Below are 22,820 nucleotides of genomic sequence, written 5' to 3'. Positions count from 1 at the left end.
ACGAACGATAATAGATCGATGACTAATCTCGCGTAGACTCTCTCTGGCCTTTTCGGACCTTCCCCCCTACGGAAAGGCGGAAGGTATAAGGATGGGTTTGTATCTTGTAGCACCGATTAGCACAGGCTACAATGCAGCGTGCAGAGCGTTGCATCGTGGTTATTGCTGATTCATAGGTCTAACGTGTCCCAGACCGACGTAAAGATAGGTCACTTAGGATGGACGTGTGTCTGTGTGAGTTTGTTTTGGGTCGGATGGGCTTGAAGAGTTGGCCCAATTCGCCAACGATGGTATCCGCTTCGGTCTCCGTTTTTTGATCTCCTATTGGTTTGTGCATTAGGCGGATGATCGGCAGATCGGGGGAAGGTGGGTTGGGTGTAATTGACTGCCGTAATTGAATTGATGCTGGTAATGGGGTTTGTGGTTTGTGTATAATTCTTTCACAGGTTTTGCTGTTGAGCATCAGTGGCAACATCCAGACGCATCCCGATTTTAAAAGCTTTTAACGTACTTAAATGAATAACACACTAATGCAGGGAAGCGCTTTACTCCAAATCGAAAAATAAGTTTATTGTAGGAAATTTAATTTGCTGTACTCGATCCTTTTGGTGCATCTTATCAAGGGAAGTTATTAAAGAGAAATGTATTTTTGGTAGTGTCTCTCAATAGTAAATAATTTTTTTTTGCATAAACACTTAGTTTTGTGTTCTGCATGTTAAATCAAATCTTTTTTACTTCTAATGATACGAATTCTTAAAAATGGGCAAAGAGTAGACTTTAAAAATGGATAGTTTTAAAACATTTTTAATTATGTGTAGAACTGTATTGTATGAATGGCATGATTTCAAGCAACTTAAATATGGTTGACTTATTCTTTGAGTGAAATTTCATATAAAATGCTAATAAAAAGATGCACATTAGATATTCGATTCGGCATGGTAAAAAGTAATTAGTAAAATAAACAGTTTTATCTGAAGATGCGAATCCAAAATATTGGACCAAGTAGACCGGGAGTTCTATTGAGAAAAGAATTCATTTTGGCATTTAATTTAGCAACCTTCTTGGCTAAAATGAGAATTTTGGGAAAATAATGCTATACAGTCATCCAACCAGGAGAGATTTCAACGATTCCATATTCCAATCGAAGCTAAATTCGAACATAAATGCATATTAAAACCGCAACCAACCTTCTCACCTAATTCTTTCCCGATGTTAATCCAAAAGTAATATGTTCCCGAATAATCAAGGTGGCAAACAACCTCGCAGCAAACAGTAGCTATAAACAACGGCCCCATTCATGTGACAATGCGACTACGACCGACCAAAAATGATGGCAAAATTCGCAATACACAATTTGGAGGATGCACGCATGAGCGATCGTGAATGAGATGAGATATCCATCCCTATTGTCTTATCGCGTGATAGTGATTTGAATTGACACGATTGAGCCGTGCAATCGGGCGAACGGAGGAGTAGAAGCGTCTTATCGAGAAGAGTAACTCTTCCGTGCAATATTAGCTTGGAGCATCCGGTGTCTTGCTTCACCTCGTTGTCTTTCGTCTGCTCACATTGCCTAAAATCGATTAACTCCAAGTCCACCGGACGGTACAATGGGTATGCTATGGTGCTTCACCTCTTTCCCGACCCGGATGCCCTCTCGTGACACGGAAGTAGCCAGATTGCAATTTCCCGTTCCTTTTTCCATCTCCTGAAGCTGAAGCTTCACTAAAGAGAGATAAAGAGAGAGAGATACGCGAGACGGCGAGCAACATTTTGTCATCATTGCGATGATGCCCCCCGCTCTTCTCGTTCCAAAGGCGCCTTTCGTCTTGAAGTCCGGAAATGAAAGAACCGGAGCGATGTAGTGAGCCTGTGCTCGTTGAACCGTAGTAGTATCAGAAACATTAACTTATTCTTCCAACAGTAATAACGACGGTGGGAGTGTCATTATCAATCAGCCGCTAGTTGGGGGTGAATAATAAGCTCGCCAAGTAATCCCCTCGCCATTGTTGTTGCTACTTTAAAGCTGCCAGTAACGATGGCATGTAATCGTGCAATGGCCCGAAGGTTGGTTGAGAAACTCTTAAGATTCTTCTGATAAAACAATTGCCGGAAATTGTCATTCGTGTACCTTTAAGATGTCTGCCCAGGTTTGTCTTGAAGTACTAGAAGTTGCGCTTTAAGAACAATCTTCCGGAAACTTTAATACAATCCTGAGAATTCTAGGACACTGGAATCGCCGAAGCGAACTCTCCGATACTTAATGCACCCATTTGCCATGCCATTACCGGATGAGAGTAGTAGTGTAGTGTCCACGGTCCGAAGGAGATCCGAGGTCAAAAATGGTTGTCACATTTGCAGATTGAACCGTTCGTCGCCAAAGCGTTCGAGTGCGCTCGACTCCTCTTCTGTGGCATTCCAAGGTACCTCTCTCCATCTTCTCAGCACCGACCGACCGCCGGGGGGATCAGTGCACACAGTTGGTCGACGTAGACACGTAGACGACACGGCCATTATTGGCCCGGTGACTAATGATTAAATTTTCGTGCGCAACTTAATTAACCTTTGCCACGTCCGGGTGTCTTTCCGTGTCGGATAAGACATCCGCCACTGCCACTGCCACTGCTGTGAACCAGAACCAGACCAGAAGCCGTACGCTCTGGACTGTGTGGCGCTTGTGAGGCGAGGTTGACGTTGTCGTCGTTGTCGTCGACGTTGAGGTTGGAGGCTGTCGAAATGGTCGTCGCTCGAGGGAGGAGGAGACTGACAGACTAACGATCGTCATCCACATTTACACTTCCGGAGAAGTGACTCCGTTCCATTCCGGCCAGTGTTTTGCATTAATGAGTCGTTCCATCGGTCCGCCTGTGTCTGTCATTCCCCGTAAGGCGATCGTCACCAGCTCCCAGGCAAGGCTCCCACCTTTTTCCGCCCATTAATCTTAATCAGGGGCGGGGGGGGGGGGGGGTGGCAGGGGCTCTTCCCTCCTCCTTCTCCGGTTCCGTGATTCTTGCTTTCCCAAACCGATGTCGAGGCTCTTAGCGAGAATTACTTCATCGAAGGAAAAGGTTCTCCGTTTCCTGCTTCCAAAGCAGAAGGCGTCTTCTCTCTACCTCTGCCCGGCCACAGACTAGAACGCGGAGAGAGAGAAACACAAAAATCTGCCCCGAAGCGAGGCGAGAAGCTACCGGATTCCTCTACTGACTGCTCTCGGGGCGCCTCAGGAAACGGAGGAAAGCGACAGCTTTCCGGCTGCTGTTGCTACTACTGCTACTATCGCCAGCCGGTAGCGAAGCGCGTAATGATATTCCGAGAGTCCGACAACAGAACTTCCGGAGCGTACCGTTCCGCTCCGTACTGGAGTGGACGGGAATGGCGGTGCTCAGGCGGTGGACTGGACGGAACGGTAGGAACCATCCATTCATCTCACGTTCAAATCTAATTAGCAGGAACGAAATTAATTGCACCTCTAATTAATTAGCATACATGAGATATTTCTTTTTCGCTCGCTTTTCACCACAGGCCAACGGGGACCCTGCACCCGAAAGAACCGGCGTGCAATGTTCCCAATGACCGTGGGAACGGCTCGCGTCGTCGTCGTCGTCGTCGTCGTCGTAGTCACCATTGGATAGAGTATTGAATTCTCGTTGAGTGTTAATCGCTCAGACATCGGAGCTCAGCCATTGCCATTGGTCGGTGACTCCTAGTGTGGCGTTCATTTCCATGTTTCCTTTTCATCAGACCCTCTCCGCAGCAGATGGATCCTTCCTTCCGTTTTCCTGTTTTTTCCGCTTCTATTCTTGTTTTTCTTGTTGTTGCTGTCGTTGTTGTCATGTCCACGTCCTGCGCCGAGTGTTTACTCTCGTTACTTGTCGCTACACGTCACGTTTACGGATTTGACTAGCACTTCTTCCGCAAATGGCGGTGGCGGTGGCTATGGTACCACGAGAAGACCATTCCAGAAGGACACCGTACGGTTCGTCCTTCCGGTATTAGCCGGACGGCGAGGGTGGCGCTTGGATGCTTAAGTATGTAAACACGGACGCCCGGCGTGGACCGTGGCGATGGTTCGCTGTTGTGATTAAGTCGTCGAGAGTCGTACGTGAGTCGTGAGAGGGAGAAAGAAAGAGAGAGAGATAACGACCACGACAAGAGTAGGACGTTAGAGGATGGCCGGAATGGCCAACTTCAGCAGCAGCGTTGACAGTCTTTGTGTGTGTGTGTGCTAGTACGAGTGGTACTCCGTTATGGCAACGTGGAGTGCTTCTCCTTCCTGTCAGTGCTGTCCCGGTGTAGGTGATATGATCCAATTCCGGGATGCCACTTGCAACATCGTGACCATCACACACGGCGGGCAGGACATCATACAACCGATTCCTTTCTCTAACGATTAAAGAAGTTCCCAGTATTGGTGCATCGTGTTCACATCCAATCGATGTCACGATTGCTACACACCGGGCAGGATGTAGCTCAATTTATCAAAATCACGCCACCATTCAGTGTGTGCGTGTGTTTGTGTGTCACAGAGCCGAGACCAAAGAGTGTTTGCCGGAACTAAAATCCTCCGAGCACAAGCACCAAACCAATTGCAACTTAATCAAACGAAAAGCGGTGCAGCATCCCATCTCAGGCTTTGCTGCAATAGAGTTCGTTTGTGTTGTTTCCTCTCGGAAAATCGCTGCCCAACGCTGTCCAACGCTTTCACCGAGACCACCAAGTGGCCAAATGCGGGGACCGAAAGGACGAACGGATGGACCGGCGGACCCACCTGTCACTGGCATCGCCACCACCACCACCACCACTATGCTCCATTCTGGTTCCTTTTGGCGTGACATGACCCGGTCAGCATCCAGCACGCGCTGGCACGTACCAGCGGCTTCGCTCGAGGAGGTCGCCAGTGTTTGCAGAATTTTCCTTTCACACACACACACACACACACACTAAACCGGTTCGTGTTGTCCATGGTCCGGTGTTTTAGGGGAGGGAGGGCGATTGAAACTTCCCGCTTGCCGAAAGTTGCCGGAAGTTTGCGCGAATGCGATAGAGAACCGCCCGAGAACCGCCGCACAGAACCGGGGAGAGAATGATGAACATTGTTTGCCATTCTAAATAAGTTGTTCCGGGAATCCGGCGAGGGCCCATCGGCCAGCCGGCCGGCCACGAGGTCGAGGTGAATCGAGTAAAATCTTTTTCCAATGCCTCAACTCAACCATTCTGGCTTTCTCTCTCTCTCTCTCCCTCTCTCTCTCTCTCTCTCTCTCTCTCTCTCTCTCTCTCTCTTTCTCTCTCTCTCTCCCTCTCTCTCTGTCACACAGAACTACAATCTTTCGGGTGTAAAGTTCAGAGTGAGCTTGCGTCTGCTTTGTGTTGTGTTGTTTGTTTTAACCGCTCCTGGCGCGGAAAAGCGAGAAAAAGTGAGGAAAACCCGCTACCGGCACGACATAGTTCACGCTCACGTAGCGGGAAAAATTGGTGAAAAATGGTTGCCTCACACTGACTGACGCCAGAACGTGCGGCATGCGGCGACCGAGCGTCTGCCGAGCGGACAACGGAATACAAAATTCCATCCGCGGTTCGAATCGGTTTTTGGCGGTTTTTTGGGGGTGGGTCCCCCCACCCTCCCCTCTCCCCCTGGTAGAGCCCAGTTTTTGTTGCTCTCCTCCCGGGGTTTGCGGTACTCCGTTTTGCCGAACGGATTGAGCATCGGTCTCTTCTTTTGCTGGTGATGTTGGGATTTTTGGTGCACGAAAAAATCTGTTGGTCACCACCAGTAAAATAACATCATCATCATCATCATCATCATCATCAACAACAACAGCAACAGCAGTTGCAGCAACAACCTCAAAAACTCCACCATTGTACAAGCGCGTTCGAAGCAGTGGAAATCCGAAATCGAAAAAAAAACACACACACACACTTACACAAAATGTTCCAGAGCACCATCACCACAAGCACTGTGTTACAACTCAGAAGCACTCGAACCACGTGGCGTGGCTGGCAACCACACTCCCGGTTCTCCCCGGGGGCCGAGGTTGAGTGGTAAATTTGAAAATTCTTTTCCCGCCGCCGAAAGAAAAATATTTACCGGACGTGATTTATATATTTGCCATGACCATGAGGGAACCTCGCCGCTCGCTACTTTCCGGCCGTTTCCGGTGCGGTCAATGCGGATGGGTGCTGCGAGTTGCTGGGAATGCCTCCGAAACAAAAAGTGGAACCGATTGCGAGTTCGGGTTGTGGAATATTTAAAAAAGAAAATACCAAAAAAAGAAAAACAAAAAGCAACACTAAACTCACCCGACGGCCCCGTTCGAAAGGATCTTCAGCTCGCGGTCCAACGTTTCCTGGATGTTCTTCTGCGAGTAGAGATTGATCGGCGAGTTGAACTGCTTGTGCACGAGCCGCCGCTGCATGGTAGCCATCGTCGTTGCCGGCTGGTGGTCCTTGTGCTAGTGTCAAAATCTAAGAAGCACCAAAGCAGAGATACTGTTGTTATATTGCATTTTCTCCACGGCATTTTGGTTCAAATTAAACAAATTACCCGTAAAGCTGTTCTTGCACGTGTCGCTAGTGGGCCTTCACGGCTTTTTGTTTTCAGAATGCCTTACCGAGAAGGTGTCCTTCCTGCAATGGAATAAAATAAGATGGAAAGAGTGGAATCCGAGGAATTGGTATTTGTGGTTTCGAGAAATATTACTATGCGTAAAATACGGAACAGAAGGCCACTGCGAAAGCATTTCGATCACACCGCATAAAGAAGAGGGGCCATTTCGGGGGGGGGGGGGGGGGGGGGGGGCAACATTAATATGGGCAACACATTACATGCTCTGCGAATTTCTACCCAATTCAATCTCGTCCGAATGTCTCTAAGCGCACTGAGCTGCGGCGTTGCGATCGAGTGGCATTATGGTAATCCTAAATTAATGTAGTGAGCAAATGGGAATCGAATTCACTGGCCGCGATGCCGTCGATGGTTGGTTACTGATAAAAACATAAGGGGAATCTTTTGCAAATCCAACAGATGTGTTATGTTGTAGTTGCAATTGTTGGCCACTAATTTAGTTCTTCAAAATAAATCTGATGGAATATTCACGATCATTATCTTGGATCTTCTCTAGCGAATTTGATGCGAATTAGTGGCGCAATATTTGTTGGTAGCAAGTGAAACACCATAGCTCGAAGCAAAATCGCTGTTGTTGCCAAAACATGATTTGGTACTTCACCACCGGTGACAGTCGAGGGTAACAAGAGGCCCTCTAGCGGCAAAGAACGGAGACGACAGGGACGAAGCGCGGGCGATCGAGAGCGATCGCGAGTGAAGGAGAGTCGAAAACGTGTAGCAGATAGAAACACACAATTTTTCAGCTCTCCTGTTATTACGATTTGATAAAACACACTGGCGAATAGTGTGGGTAATAAAAGTGCTAGAAGAATTAACTTTTGCGTACAGTTTTCGACTACACTGAAAAATTGTTTTAGTGAAAAGTTGTTATTGTGAAGAGTTGTAGGTGGAAATTGTTGGACAGTCTAGACTGAAAATTGTAGACTGTCAGGGAGTTCGCTAGCAGTTAAAACTGCAAAATTAGTGAAAAATTGTTTGGTGCAATTAATATTGCAAAGTTAGTGAGTTGTTGGTTGGTGCTTTACGACACTGCGCGGTTATGGTATGAAGGCGCAACGAAGTGCAGCATCGAGCGGCGGGAAGACGCCAACGAAAAACGGCGCAAGCCCGGCAGCGATGGCGGCTCAAAGCGTCCCGGGCGCCGCTGGAGCATCGACCCTTGCAGAAGGGTCAGCGAGGGCAACGAAGGGCCGGCGTCAAGCGGAGGCACCAGTGGGCCGAACGGGGACGGAGTCGACTGCGTCACCCCGGACGGAGGGTCCCCACAAGAAGGAGATCCGCAAGGCGAAGGCGCCGGCATCGCCGGCCCAGACGGTTGGGACTCGCGAAGAGCGGCAACGGGCTGCAGCAACACGCAGCAAAGGGACGCATGCGAGAGGCGTCGCCAGCCCGCGAGTGATGGCGGCAAGAGGAGCTTGCAAGGGAGCAATGGCCCCCACCACGGGGTCAACGACAGACGGAAGAGGTGTCGCCTGCACGGGAGCGATGGCGGTCCAAAACGCTCCCAACGAACAGGGAGCAACGGCCCCTGCGACAGGGACGGCGGTGGAAGATGCGCCGCAGGCATCAGGTGATATCGCGAGTGAGACGGTAGTGAACGCCCCATCCATGATGAGCCTGGAAACGGAGATGCACTTGCGAATGGACGAAATGAGGGAAGAAGTGAAGCGTCTCGTTGTCGATCAAATAAAGTGCGCGGTCTCAGCAAGGGACTCTGAGCGTACTAGCAGCAAACGCCGCAGCAAGAATGGCAGCGGGTACAACATGAGTTGCTTGAGCTCTTCGGACAGGACGAGTGAGTGGGTGGCCGAAGTTAGCCGATCACACGATAAGCGCGTTAGTGAACAGTGTGGCGATTACCGCTCAGCGCGACGTGCGATCGAGCGTCGATCGGAAGAGGAATGGTGCCGTGAGGACAGAGAGTGGCCCAGTGAATTGGGTCTGGGACTCCCCTCGTGCGCTCGGAGAGTGAGGCTGGGTCACCATGACAACGAACTGATAAGTGACCTACGCGAGTGCGAACGGCCCCGGGGCCCGGTCGGGATTAGTGAACAATGCTACGACGCTGGTGCTGGGAGTGATCAACGCTACCATTTTGAATCTCGGAACGAAGCGAGATGCACAGATTACAGATGGAGAGATGAACCCAGCCGGCCGCTGCAATTGAGTCAGGGATGCCGCATGAGTGATCCGCATGAACCTCGGATGTGTTCCACCAGCGTGGGGCAACCGGATGCCTACACGCAACGCGGAAGCAGACACCCGAGCCGAACTCATAACTGGAGCCAGGACGACGGGGAGGAGTTCCACCTGAGCCAGTCGCAGGCAGCAGCGAGGAAAGGGTCGCAGAAAGATCTGCCAGCCTTCAAAGGGGACCCTGAAGAGTGGCTGCGCTATAGCACACTCTACCGCCAGACAAAGCGGATTTGCGGTTCCACCGACGAAGGAAATACAGCGCTCCAGCAAGCGGTGATCGAGAAATTCGCTCTCTGTGAGGACCAATTGGCCAAACTATTGGAATGGATTACACGAGTCGAACAGGATATCGCTGCAGTCGGAGGACCAAAGGAACAAGTCGACGATCTACGCAATCAGATCAACTCACTCAAGCAAATGAAGGAGGACATCGACGCACAAAGCCGTCCAGTGGCCGCTTGTTTGGATCAGGTTCGGCAGCTTGTTCTCATCGGAGGAGATGTTCTGAGTGCACCTGAAGTGGCGGCACTCGAGACTTCTGGTCGAGAATTGCGTTCGCGAGTTGATAAAGCACAAGATCGCACAGGAAAGCTGCTCTGTCATCTGGATGCAGCGCGTTACGAGCTGGGAAAACTGCGTTCGGAGCTCGATACATTCTCCAGCTGCCTGCAAACATCGCGCCGTACCTTGGAGGAGAAGGAAAGCACTCTTTCCGATTTGCACGACCTGCCTTCGCAGTCGGACTCGGTGAAGGAGTTCCACAGCGACGTTATCGCACATCAGGCCGATCTGTGCTTCATCACAATGTCGGCGCAAAAGTTCGTCGACAAATGTAAGGATTATCTGGGAGTGCTGAACGACTTTTGCACGACGCTGCCCGAAAGGCTGCCGCACATCGAGCAGGTATCAAGCTCCGACAGTCCCATCCGTCAGGAGGTGCAACTAGCAACAGCGCAATATCGTGATCTGCTGAACCGGACCAATACGCTGCTCGATCGCTGGGCCGGTCTTGGCAGTCGCCAGCGGGACTATCAGGAAGCATTGGAGAAGGTCCGCTCATGGCTACGTGATGTGCACCCGCGCGTCAGTAGTGCGCTATCAGATCCCATCGCTGCCAATCCAGAAGCAGTGCAGGATCAGATGAATCAGACGAAGGCTCTGCAGAGTGAGTTCCTCTCGCAAGGCCGCTTGATCGACAATGTTCAGCATAGCTTGGGTGCCCTACTGAAGTCATTGGCTGGTCGCCTGAGCCCTTCGAAGGTGTCCGCGCTCGAGATACCGGTCGAGGAGGTGAAAGATAAGTGCAATCAGCTCCTGGAGGCGGTTGGTGATCGATCGAAGCTGCTCGACACCGCACTCGTACAGTCGCAGAGCGTTCAGGATGCGCTCGACGGTCTTGCTGGGTGGATCAATCAATCGGAGGAAAAGTTTAAGATACAAAACCGACCTGCATCGTTGATCAAGGACCGGCTGAATGAGCAGGTACGCGAACATCGTGGCTTGCTGAATGATCTGGAATCGCACCGTACCAGCCAGGAGAGTGTGACACTTTCGGCGCAGGAACTCTCGGCCACACCATCGAACACGCGTCTTGCCAAGCACATCGAAAGCAATCTGAGCGATGTTACCGGACGATTCGAGAAGCTGCTCGATAAGGCGCTCAAGCGAGGAGAATTCCTGGAAGATACGCTAGCGCAATTGAGCAAGTTCATGAACGACTTTTCGAACTTGGAGCAAGAGCTCACGACTCTGAACGATGCGCTAGAAGCTCGCGAACTTGTTTCGCTCCCGGCGGAAGTGCTGGCAGAGCGTATGGTCGAGCTGTCCCGACTGAAGGAAAAACTGGGCCCTCAATACGATGCTACAGTGCGTTTGGGCAAGGATTTGGTTGCCACGCGTGACGTGACGAATACAGGTGTGGTACGCGACCGCGTGAAAGCACTGGAGAGCATGTGGAAAACGATGGACACTACGTTGGAGGACAAGCTGAAGTTATCCCGGCAGAAGGCCGAACAGCCGCATGCTTACGAAGATCTGAAGAATCAAGTGCATGGCTGGTTGGGTAGCATCGAGACTAGTACGAACAACCTCGCTCCGGAGGCTGTGGATGTGGAAGCGATCAAGTATCAGATCGAAGAGGTTCGCTCACTCGTGAAGGAGCACCGCGAGTACGGAGTTACGATCGATCGTGTGAACGATCTTGGTGCACAGTACGATGCACTGATCCGTCCCGATAGCCCAACACGCATACGCTCCGGGTACAGTCCGATCAAGCGCTCGAACGTGAGCCCGATGCGACGGCTTGCAGGTGATGTCAGGTCACCCAGTCCAACGAAGGGTGGTGCACCGCCCCTGTCGCCCGCCAGTGGATCGAGTGGATTCGGTGGTCGGCGGTCGTCGCAAGACGGTTTCCATCTAACCGATTTGACTCCGATCCAGCAGCAGCTGACTGAGATTAACAACCGATACAGCTTGGTCGGTGCACGGTTGAACGATCGACAGAACGAGCTGGAGGCCGTGCGCGATGAAGTTCGCAAACCCCAGGACCAGTAGATAACCTAAAAGTATAGAGTTAGAATACGGCTGCCTGAGAGAGAGAGAACTTACGTCCAGAAGGAGAAGACGAAGTTGAGTGAAGGCGTGCAGGAGGTTGAGGACGAACTATTGACGTGGGTAGGAGATACACGATATTACAATATCACAGGTGCACGTGGTAACGATCACGGGAAAACATATAGGGACTTAGAAAGTGAGAAAGAAGAAGTAGTCGCAGAGCTGTCACCGGTGGCAGAAGTACGGGGGGGAGTGTTGCCAAAACATGATTTGGTACTTCACCACCGGTGACAGTCGAGGGTAACAAGAGGCCCTCTAGCGGCAAAGAACGGAGACGACAGGGACGAAGCGCGGGCGATCGAGAGCGATCGCGAGTGAAGGAGAGTCGAAAACGTGTAGCAGATAGAAACACACAATTTTTCAGCTCTCCTGTTATTACGATTTGATAAAACACACTGGCGAATAGTGTGGGTAATAAAAGTGCTAGAAGAATTAACTTTTGCGTACAGTTTTCGACTACAGCTGTTCAACAACCCATTTTTCCTGAGATCTATCGGAATATTCAACTTGCTTTACCCGTTTCAGTTAGTGAAGGATAGTAATAAACAACTTTCGAAGAATGATGATCCTTCCTGTTTGAACGCAAAACCGGGCCGCAAATTGAGAAGAAATAAATCGCTCACTGAGGTGCTAACTGATGTATAAACATCCGATCTGATGTTTTTGCAGACGTTGTAGCGCCCTGAAACTAACATACGGCCTGTCAGGTGCTAAAGCAAAATGATTGGTATGAATGGTCTTAATTAAGATCCCACGACATGCGCTGGGTGGACTCATAGAAATGAATAAAATTCCGGGCGAAGAGCGATTCAGCAGCAACATCAGCGGCAGCAGCAAAAAGAAATGATGAAAAATTGGCGCCCCTGCTCCCATCATAAATTGCTAGGCTAAAACCGGCCGACAGCTGCATTAGATGCTAGGACGCTGATTTAAGGCCGCATGTTTTTGCTGATTTATCTTAGCCCACGGCTCTACCGCGATAACATGACGCAATTCCGCAACGAAACGAATACCGCGGTAATGCATTCTACATACATTGTTTTTCGGGGGTGGAAAATGGTTGCATATTAAGGGCACGTTTATGGCATTAATTAAATGCGTCAGAGGCGCACTCACACTGATTAATGCGAAAGAAGGTAAGAAGCGTATCGAATTCATCCCAACAGAATTGCGGTTTGCGAAGGTGGTATCATGGTTGCAAAGATACTTCACGCTACTATTCACGGCCTCTCAAACCAACCGGCCAAGGTACGTGGTGCGATTGAAAGCAAACTAACCACTTCCGGTTCGGTTCTGTTTGCTCTAGTGATATTGGTTATGGAATGATATCATCATCACCATCATCATCATGCTGGATGTGGATTCGGAGTATGTGCTCGAGCGAGCAGCAGCGAGGTTGCATACTAAATGCTTTGTCCGGCGCATTGCATAGTTTCATCATGCATAACAGCCAGCGAAGCATAATTTTCTCAATGTATTTCTCCGGATCCGGTTGCTGCTGATGCTGCTGCTGCCGGCCACCGTCCGATCTGTCCGGGTCCAGGGCAAGCAAGAGAACGGATTGGATATGCCGAGACGCCGCCATTTCGAATGGCCATTTGATGTACCTTCAAATCAGCCACCTTCAAACCAATCCCCGACCAAGTTCTCCCTCTGCTGGATTGGGTGTTCACCAAAAGGAACGTTGTATTACCCGCTCTCTCCATCGCTCTCTCTCTTTCTGTCTGTCTTTCGATCCCGATGTACCGTGGTCTACATTGAGAATCCCTCGGAATGAGCGCGACAGGAAGGGAAGGACCGAGGAGAAGAGTGGTGGTATAACCAGGTTTTGGATGGAATTAAATTCATTTCTACAAAATCACCAGCACCATCGCCGTCAGTAGCAGAAGCAGCAGCAGCCAGCAGCCAGCAGTATAGCGGCCATATTGCCACCGTAGAGCCATGGTCCGAACCACGAAACCACGGACACAGGATTGCGGCATACACGCCACCTTCTCGTACCTCTTGCACCGTGGAACGGTCAATCTCCGGATCCGGACCTGGGACCGGGGGTGAAGGATGAAATTAAATTTCAAAATTAATTAAATGCATTATGAATCATAGTGCGCGGTATTGTTGCTTGCTTAGAGCAGGGGGAAGGGAAGCTGACGGTAGAGAGGGCAATCACCACAGGCACGACGCAGTGGACGACCTGGTGTGGTGTGGTGTGGGACTGGAAAGGAAGAAAACGGAACAGTGTACGGGGATTATTTCCCAAAATTCCTGACCATTCGTTCGGTTCGGTTCGGTTCGGTTAAGTTATTCGATTTGGTTTCGGTGAGCAGCCACCAAAATCGGGTGGGTTTTCAGATGGCGAAATCGCGTTACCACGCTACTGACCACGGCCATCCGCCAAGGTTATTTGCGAAATTGGAACCACCACCACTATTGGCAGCCGCGAAGAAATACCCGAAAACGGTTGCCCACATTCCGTTGAGTGAAATAGTGAGTTCCAAAAACGGGAGGGGGAACCAAAAGAAATGGCACGTTATGACGCGTGGTGTGTCGTCGTCGTCGTCGTGTGTTGATGTTGAAACACACATTTCTCATACTATGCAATAGTGGAGCAGGTGCGCGCCCGCCTATGGCTGGCAAGGCGATGGGATGATGATGAATTTTCAAATTTTGAAAGCGTTTCCAACGTTCCCGCACCGCAACGGCCACGGGGCCTACAACACCACTACTATTTGCGAGATGATTTGCTAATTAAAAGTTTCTTTAATTAGACGCGGGTGTGCGCGTTCACCTTCGTGAGTGTTTACTTTCCATCACGATGCACACACACACCACACCACACCACAAACATGGCCACCATGTTGGATGAGATGTGATAATTTTCGGGATGCAATTTCACACAGGGAGCACCCTCCCAAAGAAGCACGCAAGGATAGAGCAGATGGATTTTCTTTGTACGATTCATTCGCTCGCTGATGCGCTTGGGATCTCTGTTCAATTTTGTAATCGAAGCAGCCGGGTTTTACTTCAAGGGAAAAACTTTACGCAATGCAATGGAATGGAATGAAGTGTTTACTGTCGTGAAATGATTTATGGCTAGCGACGGAAAGTGTCTTTCATATTAAACTCATATCTTTATAATTATCTTTGGTTATTTCGGATCAAAAAAGGCTTATTTTTTACGATTTTTTGTAAAGAAACCATTGAACTATACTTTTTCAAGTGAATTTCATTTCAAACTACAACTTTTCAAGAATATTTGATTCTATTTTGAGGAAGATTTGATCAAAACTACGTTCATGGTTTCCAGTTTAGAAAGGCAAGTTTGCAAAACTGTACTTTTTGCGGTGCCCATCATAGCCACGTGCCGGATCATCAGAAAGATAAAAGTCAATATTCATTTGTTAGATTATAAGTTTATCCAGGTAGCCCCGTCGAGTTTTTGTTAAATTTCCTATTTTTCGATTTTTGGCAGATTTTTGAAGTTGAAAAAGTGATGCTTTTTTCGATGTTCGATGTCTTAAAAAACAAGTTTTACATAATTAAAAAAAAAATTGTCAGAAATGACAAAGCGTAGGAGTAGGCAGTTTTCATGCTATGATGGGCACCGACTTTGAAAACGTAGGTTTTGGGAATCGCGATTCAAAGTTGCGAGATGCATTGAGCCTTGTATGGAAGGCGGATTTTCAAAAATCAATATCTTTGTCAGTTTTGCTTCGATTGTTCCCAAAAATTTAACACTCTTGAAAGGATAAGCACTCATTAAAAAATATGAAAAGTAAATGGTAAGAAACAAAATAAAATACCGAAGCTCCCCTTTAAATACGAATAATGGTTGCAAGAAAAATAACTGCAACAACACTGTCCAGATACGAGTATTTCATCAACACCAGAAAACAATTAAATCAATTCTTTCAAAAATATATAATTCTTAGCAGCGCTACCACAAAATGCAACCAAGCGGAACGTATGGCAAAGGATCGTTTCGTCCGGGGGAAAAAAAGTACAATTCACGCCCCACGCCGGGTACAATAATCCGCGGTATCGGCGTCCCAACCGGAAACGATACGTTAACAGTAGTCTGGATTTCGGGGGGAGTGAAAACCATCTGGTACAGCACCAACGGCCGGTCGGTTGCTAGCTGGCTGGCTATCCGTGGCCAGCGAAATTATTTATTTAGAAAATTGATTATCAATTACAATTACACGGTTCAGAAACGTTGGTTCCATTGCACCGTGGTTCTGCTGATGGTGATTGTGCTGGTGGTGGTGAGCAATGCGGCTACCTATACCTATACCGGATGTGCACTGCGCCACCGATTTCGGATCGGGAAAAACGAGCTAAGAGGGATACCCCTGGCGTGTATCTCCTCCCCCTAGTCGGGGATCTCACTGGAGGATGAAGTCTGGTTTTGCGATCGTTGGCGAGCGTTGGCGATAATAAATTTCCAATGCAATGCTCTCTCTCTCTCTCTCTCTTGCAACAACCCCCAATTTCCCCGTCGTGATGCATTTTCACCGGACTGTTCGCATCCACAGTTCATCATGTTGAGGATCGGGTCCATTTTTCCCCTTTTTCCTATTTCTTTTTCCCTTCAGCAAATTCGTGGTTTTGTTTTGTTGCTTCTCTTTGTAAAGAGGCGCTTGAAATGCAATTTGTTTGGAACACAGGCTGCTGCTGTTGCTGCTGCTGCTGCTGCTAGGCAACCGGACTCTGGTGTGTGCGTGTATGTGTGTCGCATTCATTCATCTATCCGCCAGCGCCAGCGCAGAGCAGCAGATCAGCAGATGGGATGGTGGATTTTGGTTTTCCGCCTGGAAAATGAAACTCCACACGCGACTGCTCGCCGTGCTGTGGGGGAGATGACACCGGATTTCCGGCGGTTCTTCCTTGCGACCGGACCGGAGGCGGCTTTCAGCAACGTTTCAGCAGCGCAACAGGCCGCCACAAACCGGAATACCCTACCCCAAAGGATGCGACCGAAAGGACGACAAACACACACACAGCACGGGGATCGAGTGGCCGAATGGGTTCGATTTCCGGTGACACTCGAGACCTCACACACCGGCAGCGTCACCGGGCATGTGATGCGGTTTTTTGAGACCGGACTCCGTTCGTTCGGTTCGTGTTTAGGGTATTTGCGCTGCACTTGGTCATGATGATGACCAGCCCGAAGTGAAATAAAATCACAATCCCAATCGCGAGATAAATGTTCATCCCCCTTGGGGGGGTCCGGCACCGGGCGTGTTATCTAGTTCACTGATTCCATCAAATCCACCCCCGGTTGGTTCACGGTGTAAAACGGATAGACGAACCGGAGAAGCATATTTTCTGCTGCTAGCCGCGTTTTGCATTCCGCTTCACTAATTTCCTAAACGAACGGTTTGGGGTCCACCTCGAGGTTCGCCATCGGCCGCGCGGAGGAACACACCGTTGCGTTGCGTCCCAGGGCGAGTGCGCCACGAGGTCCTCTCGCGGCGCATGATTTATGCAACAAAGGGGAGTGCACGGTAGCGGAACGAATTTGGAAATTTGAAAATTCGATTAATTGGGTCGCTGATTGCATTTTCTCGTCGTCGACCGGCGATGCTTAGTACTGCCTGCAGGGACAGGGACAGCGCAGCAGTGGGGGGGTCCTAGCGATAGCGTTCGGTTCGGACCGTCGACGATGCGTAAGTCCGGACCGTCCGGACCGATATTGCGGAGCATTTCACTGGAAGTGCTCGGTGGAGCGTACAGCGTCCACCGTTGGGCGATTGAACAGGGTAAGCTAATGTTAAGTGTTGTGTGGTTGTGTGGACGGAATTCGACGGAAGGTTTAGACATCTGTCTCCGTCCTCCGTTCACCGTTCCGAGATCCGATATTGGAATTTGTGTTGAGATAGTATTGCAGTCGAGTCAATGGAATGCATGCTTTTAATGAAATGATTTTCCCACAACTACAACCGAGAGAAGGGAGTCCCCAAAGAAGGTGTCATCACCTCAAATGACTATATAACTTTTGCTGCATTTTAATTACGCCCAATTGTGTCTGTAACCGTGTACGAGTAACTGTACAAAAAACGCTTGTGTCAATTTTCAGATCCGGCTTCCGGGTCGGAAGTGGAAGCGGTTTTCTTGGCTGTTTGGCTGCTGCTGCTGCTGCTGGTGCTGCTGCTGTCAAAAGTTTGCAGACAGAGTACACGAATACCGGCCGTGTGCCGTGCCCGTGGAGACAATCCGATACACGTGCCGTAGAAATTAAATAAAAGCTGAGAACGTGCCGCGCGAGTTGCTTGCCGCAACAGCTGAGAAGCAGCAGGAAGAAGCAGGAACACCATCGAAAGAGGAGGGCAGAGGAGTTAAAAAGAACACAACAGGGCAAGCCACTAATCAAAAAGTTGGCCACACGACCGGAAGGGAACATGTACCGAACGGTTTTTGGGTTGGGGGGATTTTGGCGCCATTTTCTCACCGTCCGGCGCGGCGGTCGTGTCGAGCTGGAATGGCACCCCAGAGGTGCGACGCTCGGTCTGTGTGTCTAGCGGAAGTGGAGTAGAAAAGTTTGGTTTGGGACTTGTGTTTTTTTTTCGCTTACTTGCTCTCTGTCTCTATTTTCATTTCCACTTTTTACAGCGAAAGCAGCGGAACACACTCTTGGAGATAATATTTCATCATAAATTTATTACCCCAAAAAACACACATACATACGGGAAGCGAGCGAGCGAAGGAGCGTGCAAGGATGGACTGTATAGCTGTGTTGTTCGCTCTAACTTTGAGGTTATGTACACTATAGAGATGCGCATTCGGATTCGAAAGGAGAAAAGGATCACAGTGGCCACTGTGGCGTAGGTTTTGGTGTGCAGAAAATATTGAACAAAGTGCCAGCCTCCTCTGCACCAACCGCGCACCGCTCACCCCGGTTCGCTAATACCAATAGCCAATTTTCCTTGGGTTTCTCTCTCTTAGCCGAGCCGAAAGATGAAATAGAAATGGTTGCAGAAATAAAGGCGAGAAGATTCCATTCCATGGGAACGTCCGAAAAGACCGCAACAACTGACAAAGGAATCTTCCGCCAGTTGGAGCTGCCTGTCGCACGCCCCTGGTGTGTGCTCGTGTGTGTGTGTGGTGTGTCTGTGTGTGGTTTTGTAAAGTTCGAGTGAAGGATAGTGCCCTGTGGAGAAGCTGTCAGAATGGATTCTACTCAGAGGCGAGGGTATGTTCCTGCCCTTAGAACCACCGAGCAGCAACAGTGCGCCAGTAACGCGCTCGACGTCGACGAAGACAGAAGAAGCTACGACATCCGGTTCCTGGGAATGATCTCGCCGCCAGGGCGCATAGCACGAACTGGAGCCGGTAGAGAAGGTGGTAGGCAGTGACAACAATGCAATAGTTGAACCATATACTCATATACACACACACACACGGACACGCAGGCACACAATACAATACACAGTTCATAACCAAACAACGTTCCCTCCCCCGAAGAAACTGATCCGGCAAACACACCCGGGTAAGGGTACGGACACCGCGAACCAAGGTCCTCAGACCACACGTGTAGCAGCAGCAGCAGCGGCAGCAGCAGCACCCGAAGGACTCACTGCAGGAGTAGCAGCAGAATGCACAGCACACAGCAACAGTATAAGAAGTTCAATTTTGAAATTTATGCGCTGACAAAGTAGATTCTAAATTCAATTCGTTGCTGGCAGGGTGACCTCCCACCCGACAGGGGAAGGGGATGGACCTTCTTTCCTTTCCGGTGCCGGTGACCAGGAAGCAAACCCGTAAACCTGGCAGCTCCGACACACGAAGAATGTCCAAATGGCACTCGGAGTGGATGATGATGATGATGATGATAGTTGATAATATTTCGGGGTGTTGGGATATTTTATCAGGTTAGTCTTCTTCCGCGTGCTGAGCTGAAAGTGTTGGACAGTGTTGGAGGTGACACATGGGGTGCGAGTGAGCGACACCGAAATGGAATGCGACTGCATTGCTCTCGTCCACTAGACACTAGAGAGGGATTGTGTTAAAAAGGGTAAGCGGCTGCGCGGTTCGGTAAATGTAGTGTCCCCGGGGACACTTTTAAACAATACTCAGAGGCTGCGGCTGCGGAACTCGATCACTTTTCGTACGCCGGGGTGTTATTTTCGCTAATACTACTGTGTCCAAAAAGTGACACGGCATCCAAATTGCCCGCGTAAATGGTTATCTTTAATTTTGATTTTTTTTGTAGGTTGTCAGCACTGTAATTGATAACCATGACAAGTTTCACGTGTAAATATTCACTAGTGTTTGAGATACGTATTTTTTTGTGAACTGCTAAAAGTGCATTCTTCGTTTTTCGCCATGTCGCAAATTTTTAAGCAAAGAATTTGTATTGAAAATATTTTTTCTGCTGCGGAAACACCAATGCCAATGGCACAGAAAGTCTTTGGTGACAATAGTATTTAAAAAAAAATTTTTACAGGTGGTGCAAAGACTTCCAGGAGGCTCGGGAAAGTTTTGAAGAGGATGAACGCCCTGGACGACCACCAACGTCAATCGATGCAGCTAACGCCCAAAAACTTAAAGATTTGGTGTTGGAAAACCGTCGATTAATTTTATGAGGGTTAGAAGATAGCGAAGGGTTTAGGGAATACAACCCTTGTGAGAATACAACCCTTAGAATACATGCAAGAATACATCGCTTAGAGAAAGGAGACTATCTCAGTAACCATAGAAGGAAAAAGACTTGTGGTTTTAGGTGCGCGAATATCAGTGAAATAAAGAAGTGTAAAACAACCGACTTTATTCACAATCATAAAAATTAACAACAAGAGACTTTGCTGATGGTATTGGCATATCAAACATATCCGCCAATTACATTTGGAAGGAAGTTTTTCATCTCAAGCGCCGCAGTGCTCGATCACGATAATGCACCATCTCACATTTCGTTGGTTTTCTGTGACTTTTTTGCCAAAATTTTCACTAATATAGTTCCAATAAAACCGTATGCGCCTGATTTGGTTACATTTGGCTTTTTGCTATTAGACAAGCCTCAAATTTCGTTCCGGGTACACTGTTTTGCAACGATAGAGCAGATTCAAGCCGTTGCGAAGAATATGCTGAAAGCCATCCCTAAAGACGAAAACTGGAAAATTCGTCGGCATAAGTATCTGGAAGGGATTACTTTGATGGCAAAAAAATGATTTTGATGAAAAACTAAGGAATTTTCAAAATAAATCTAATGCCACCTTAGTTTTTGGACACAGTAGTAGATCAATAGAGTGTCATTCCAATGGATGGGTCAATGTTTTGTGGAATTCATCTCGTCTATTAATAGGTCTTTCTGTTTCCATGCTTCATTCCCCGATCGCCATTGCGGTTCGTCGTCTGGAATTAAAGTAAAAGTGATCCACAAGCGATTCACGGGGTGGTGCTATTGTCCACCACTGCTTGCTGTCGTGTCAAAGCCGCCCACGGATCACGCAGAATGCTCACCACCTCTCCACCACCACTACGTTATTTCGGCCAAGGTGAGCTTCGAACAGGCGGCACACTTCGTTTGAAGGGGCTCTTGTGCCGAGGGTTTTGTGCCGAGACGGGAGCTAAATTTAGACCAGATCCAAAAACGTCCCTTAAAACACACACACACGCACGCACACGACGAGTATGGACGGCCGCTGGGGCCACGATGCTGCGACGAGCGCGATACCTGCGCCGGCGGTTCCCAGCAGGTGTCGTCTGCTTGCGTAATGGTTGGTGAGGGAGAAGGGGGTCCGATTCCATCCACCACGGACCACGCACCCACCCATCTGCTTGTCGATCGCACACGTTTTATAAATATAGATTCAATTCAATTTAAACCACCCGGAGTTGTGGAGACGACGACAACGACGACGGATGTCCATTGCACGACGTCATCGCGTGTTTTTCGGGGGTTGGAAAATTGTTCTAATCGAAATCAGTTCCGTCGGTCGGTCGGTCGGTCAGTTGGACTCACCTTAGATGAGGCTTATGTTTTGTTATGTTTACTTAAATTGACGTCAATGGCACTTTCGTCACGGAACTTTGGGCTATACTGTAGTGGTAGTAGTAGGCACAGTAAAGGTACGAGAAAGAAAATCGAAAAACAAACTTGAACCTTATCGTTACGGCGTTGTCGGAAGCTCTCCGTGAAGTGGAAGCCATTTTGCAATCGGCAATCAATAAGCGCTTAACAACATGCAGAAAACACTACACAACATGCGCGGATTTATAATCCTTCGGGAAGCAGAAGCATTCATCAGCAGCAGCAGCAGCAGCAGCAGCAGCAACTTGAGGAACTTGAGAAACTTGAGGAGCAATTCCACTTGACTGGCCCCACTGGCAAGTGCCGCTCCCCACTTGGTCCAGGCACCCCTGTCATCGTCTGGTGCGCGCACATTCATCAGCAACGGCAGCAGCAGAAGCACCAACTCCAAATGCACTTGCACGGGTGATGCAAAATTCCAATCCAAGCACGAAGACACACGCATTCGCTTCACATACACACACAAACAACACAAACGCGTTTCACACCTGACCGGCACCTGATGCTGATCGAGGCTGATCGTACCGTAATTGATAAGCGGGAGCAGCAGCTAAGAGACCAGCAAGGAACAGAATAGGACACCGAATAGGACAAGACAAGACAGTCCGGTACGATGGCGGGCGAGCACTTCCGAGCCGACGGACTTCGACGCGACTCTCGTGCGACGGCACCAGACGGTGGCAGCGTAGGACTTTCTCGGCCACCGATCGGCCACCAGCGGCCACAAACCACAAACTTCTCCCTTTCTCGACTTCCCTCACCAAAACGGTAACGGTAACCTTATATTTGCATCCATCTCACTCACGGATTTAACCACTCGGGGAATTTCGGGGAATGATGGCAGGCAAGAAGGGGGGGTTGTGCGGAGGGGAGCAAGGCATTATGCATCTCGCTCTAGCCCCCCCAAATCCCCGGACGATCACGAACATCATCGTTCAAAAACCGGCCTGTGGACCCAGGTTATGGTTGCGCTTTATGAAGACGCGAACCGAATGCGCGCAGACTCACAAGCCAGGCCACTGGCCGCTATCGAGGGGTTAAATTCGCGTCCGCGTACGATCATATGCAATCCATTCCATCGTTTTGCGCTCGTTACAACCTTCCTTCTGTCAGTTCGGGGACGATCGTTCGCGGGAATGGCGTACGATCGCGTATCATCGTCGGTGTTGCTGCTGCTGCTGCTGCTGCTGCTGCCGTTGTTGGTTGCGTTGATTGATGGTAATGTAGACAACCATCGTGATCGTGCTCGGTCCATCCAGCAGCATGCTGGGCAGGACGAGAATAAGAGGAAAATCTTGTTTTAGGAATTAGTAAGAGTTCGAAATGGTTTGGATCATTCTGGGATGTGGGGAGGGGACAATA

General features: G+C 49.2%; 1 protein-coding gene across 6 annotated transcripts in view; it reads right to left on the bottom strand.

Moving 5' to 3' along the window:
* Window positions 1-22,194, bottom strand: part of LOC125953286 (uncharacterized) — a 118,749-nt gene extending 96,555 nt beyond the window's left edge. Inside the window, exons 1-3 of one of the 6 annotated variants that reach the window (XR_007468950.1) lie at window positions 21,984-22,194; window positions 6,542-6,624; window positions 6,298-6,462 (exon numbers count right to left, since the gene is read on the bottom strand). Coding sequence is in view for 5 of the 6 variants with exons in the window: in XM_049682748.1 (XP_049538705.1) it covers window positions 6,298-6,422 (125 nt within the window). In the remaining variant the exon portion in view is untranslated. The other 5 variants (XM_049682748.1, XM_049682746.1, XM_049682751.1 and 2 more) reach the window with 5 other exon arrangements.
* Between the last annotated feature and the right edge of the window lie 626 nt (window positions 22,195-22,820).

The sequence above is a fragment of the Anopheles darlingi genome, chromosome 3 (assembly GCF_943734745.1).
Source record: "Anopheles darlingi chromosome 3, idAnoDarlMG_H_01, whole genome shotgun sequence".
NCBI lineage: Eukaryota > Metazoa > Arthropoda > Insecta > Diptera > Culicidae > Anopheles > Anopheles darlingi.
The sequence above is the reverse complement of the archived record's forward strand: the minus strand, read 5'-3'. Positions and strand labels throughout refer to the sequence as shown.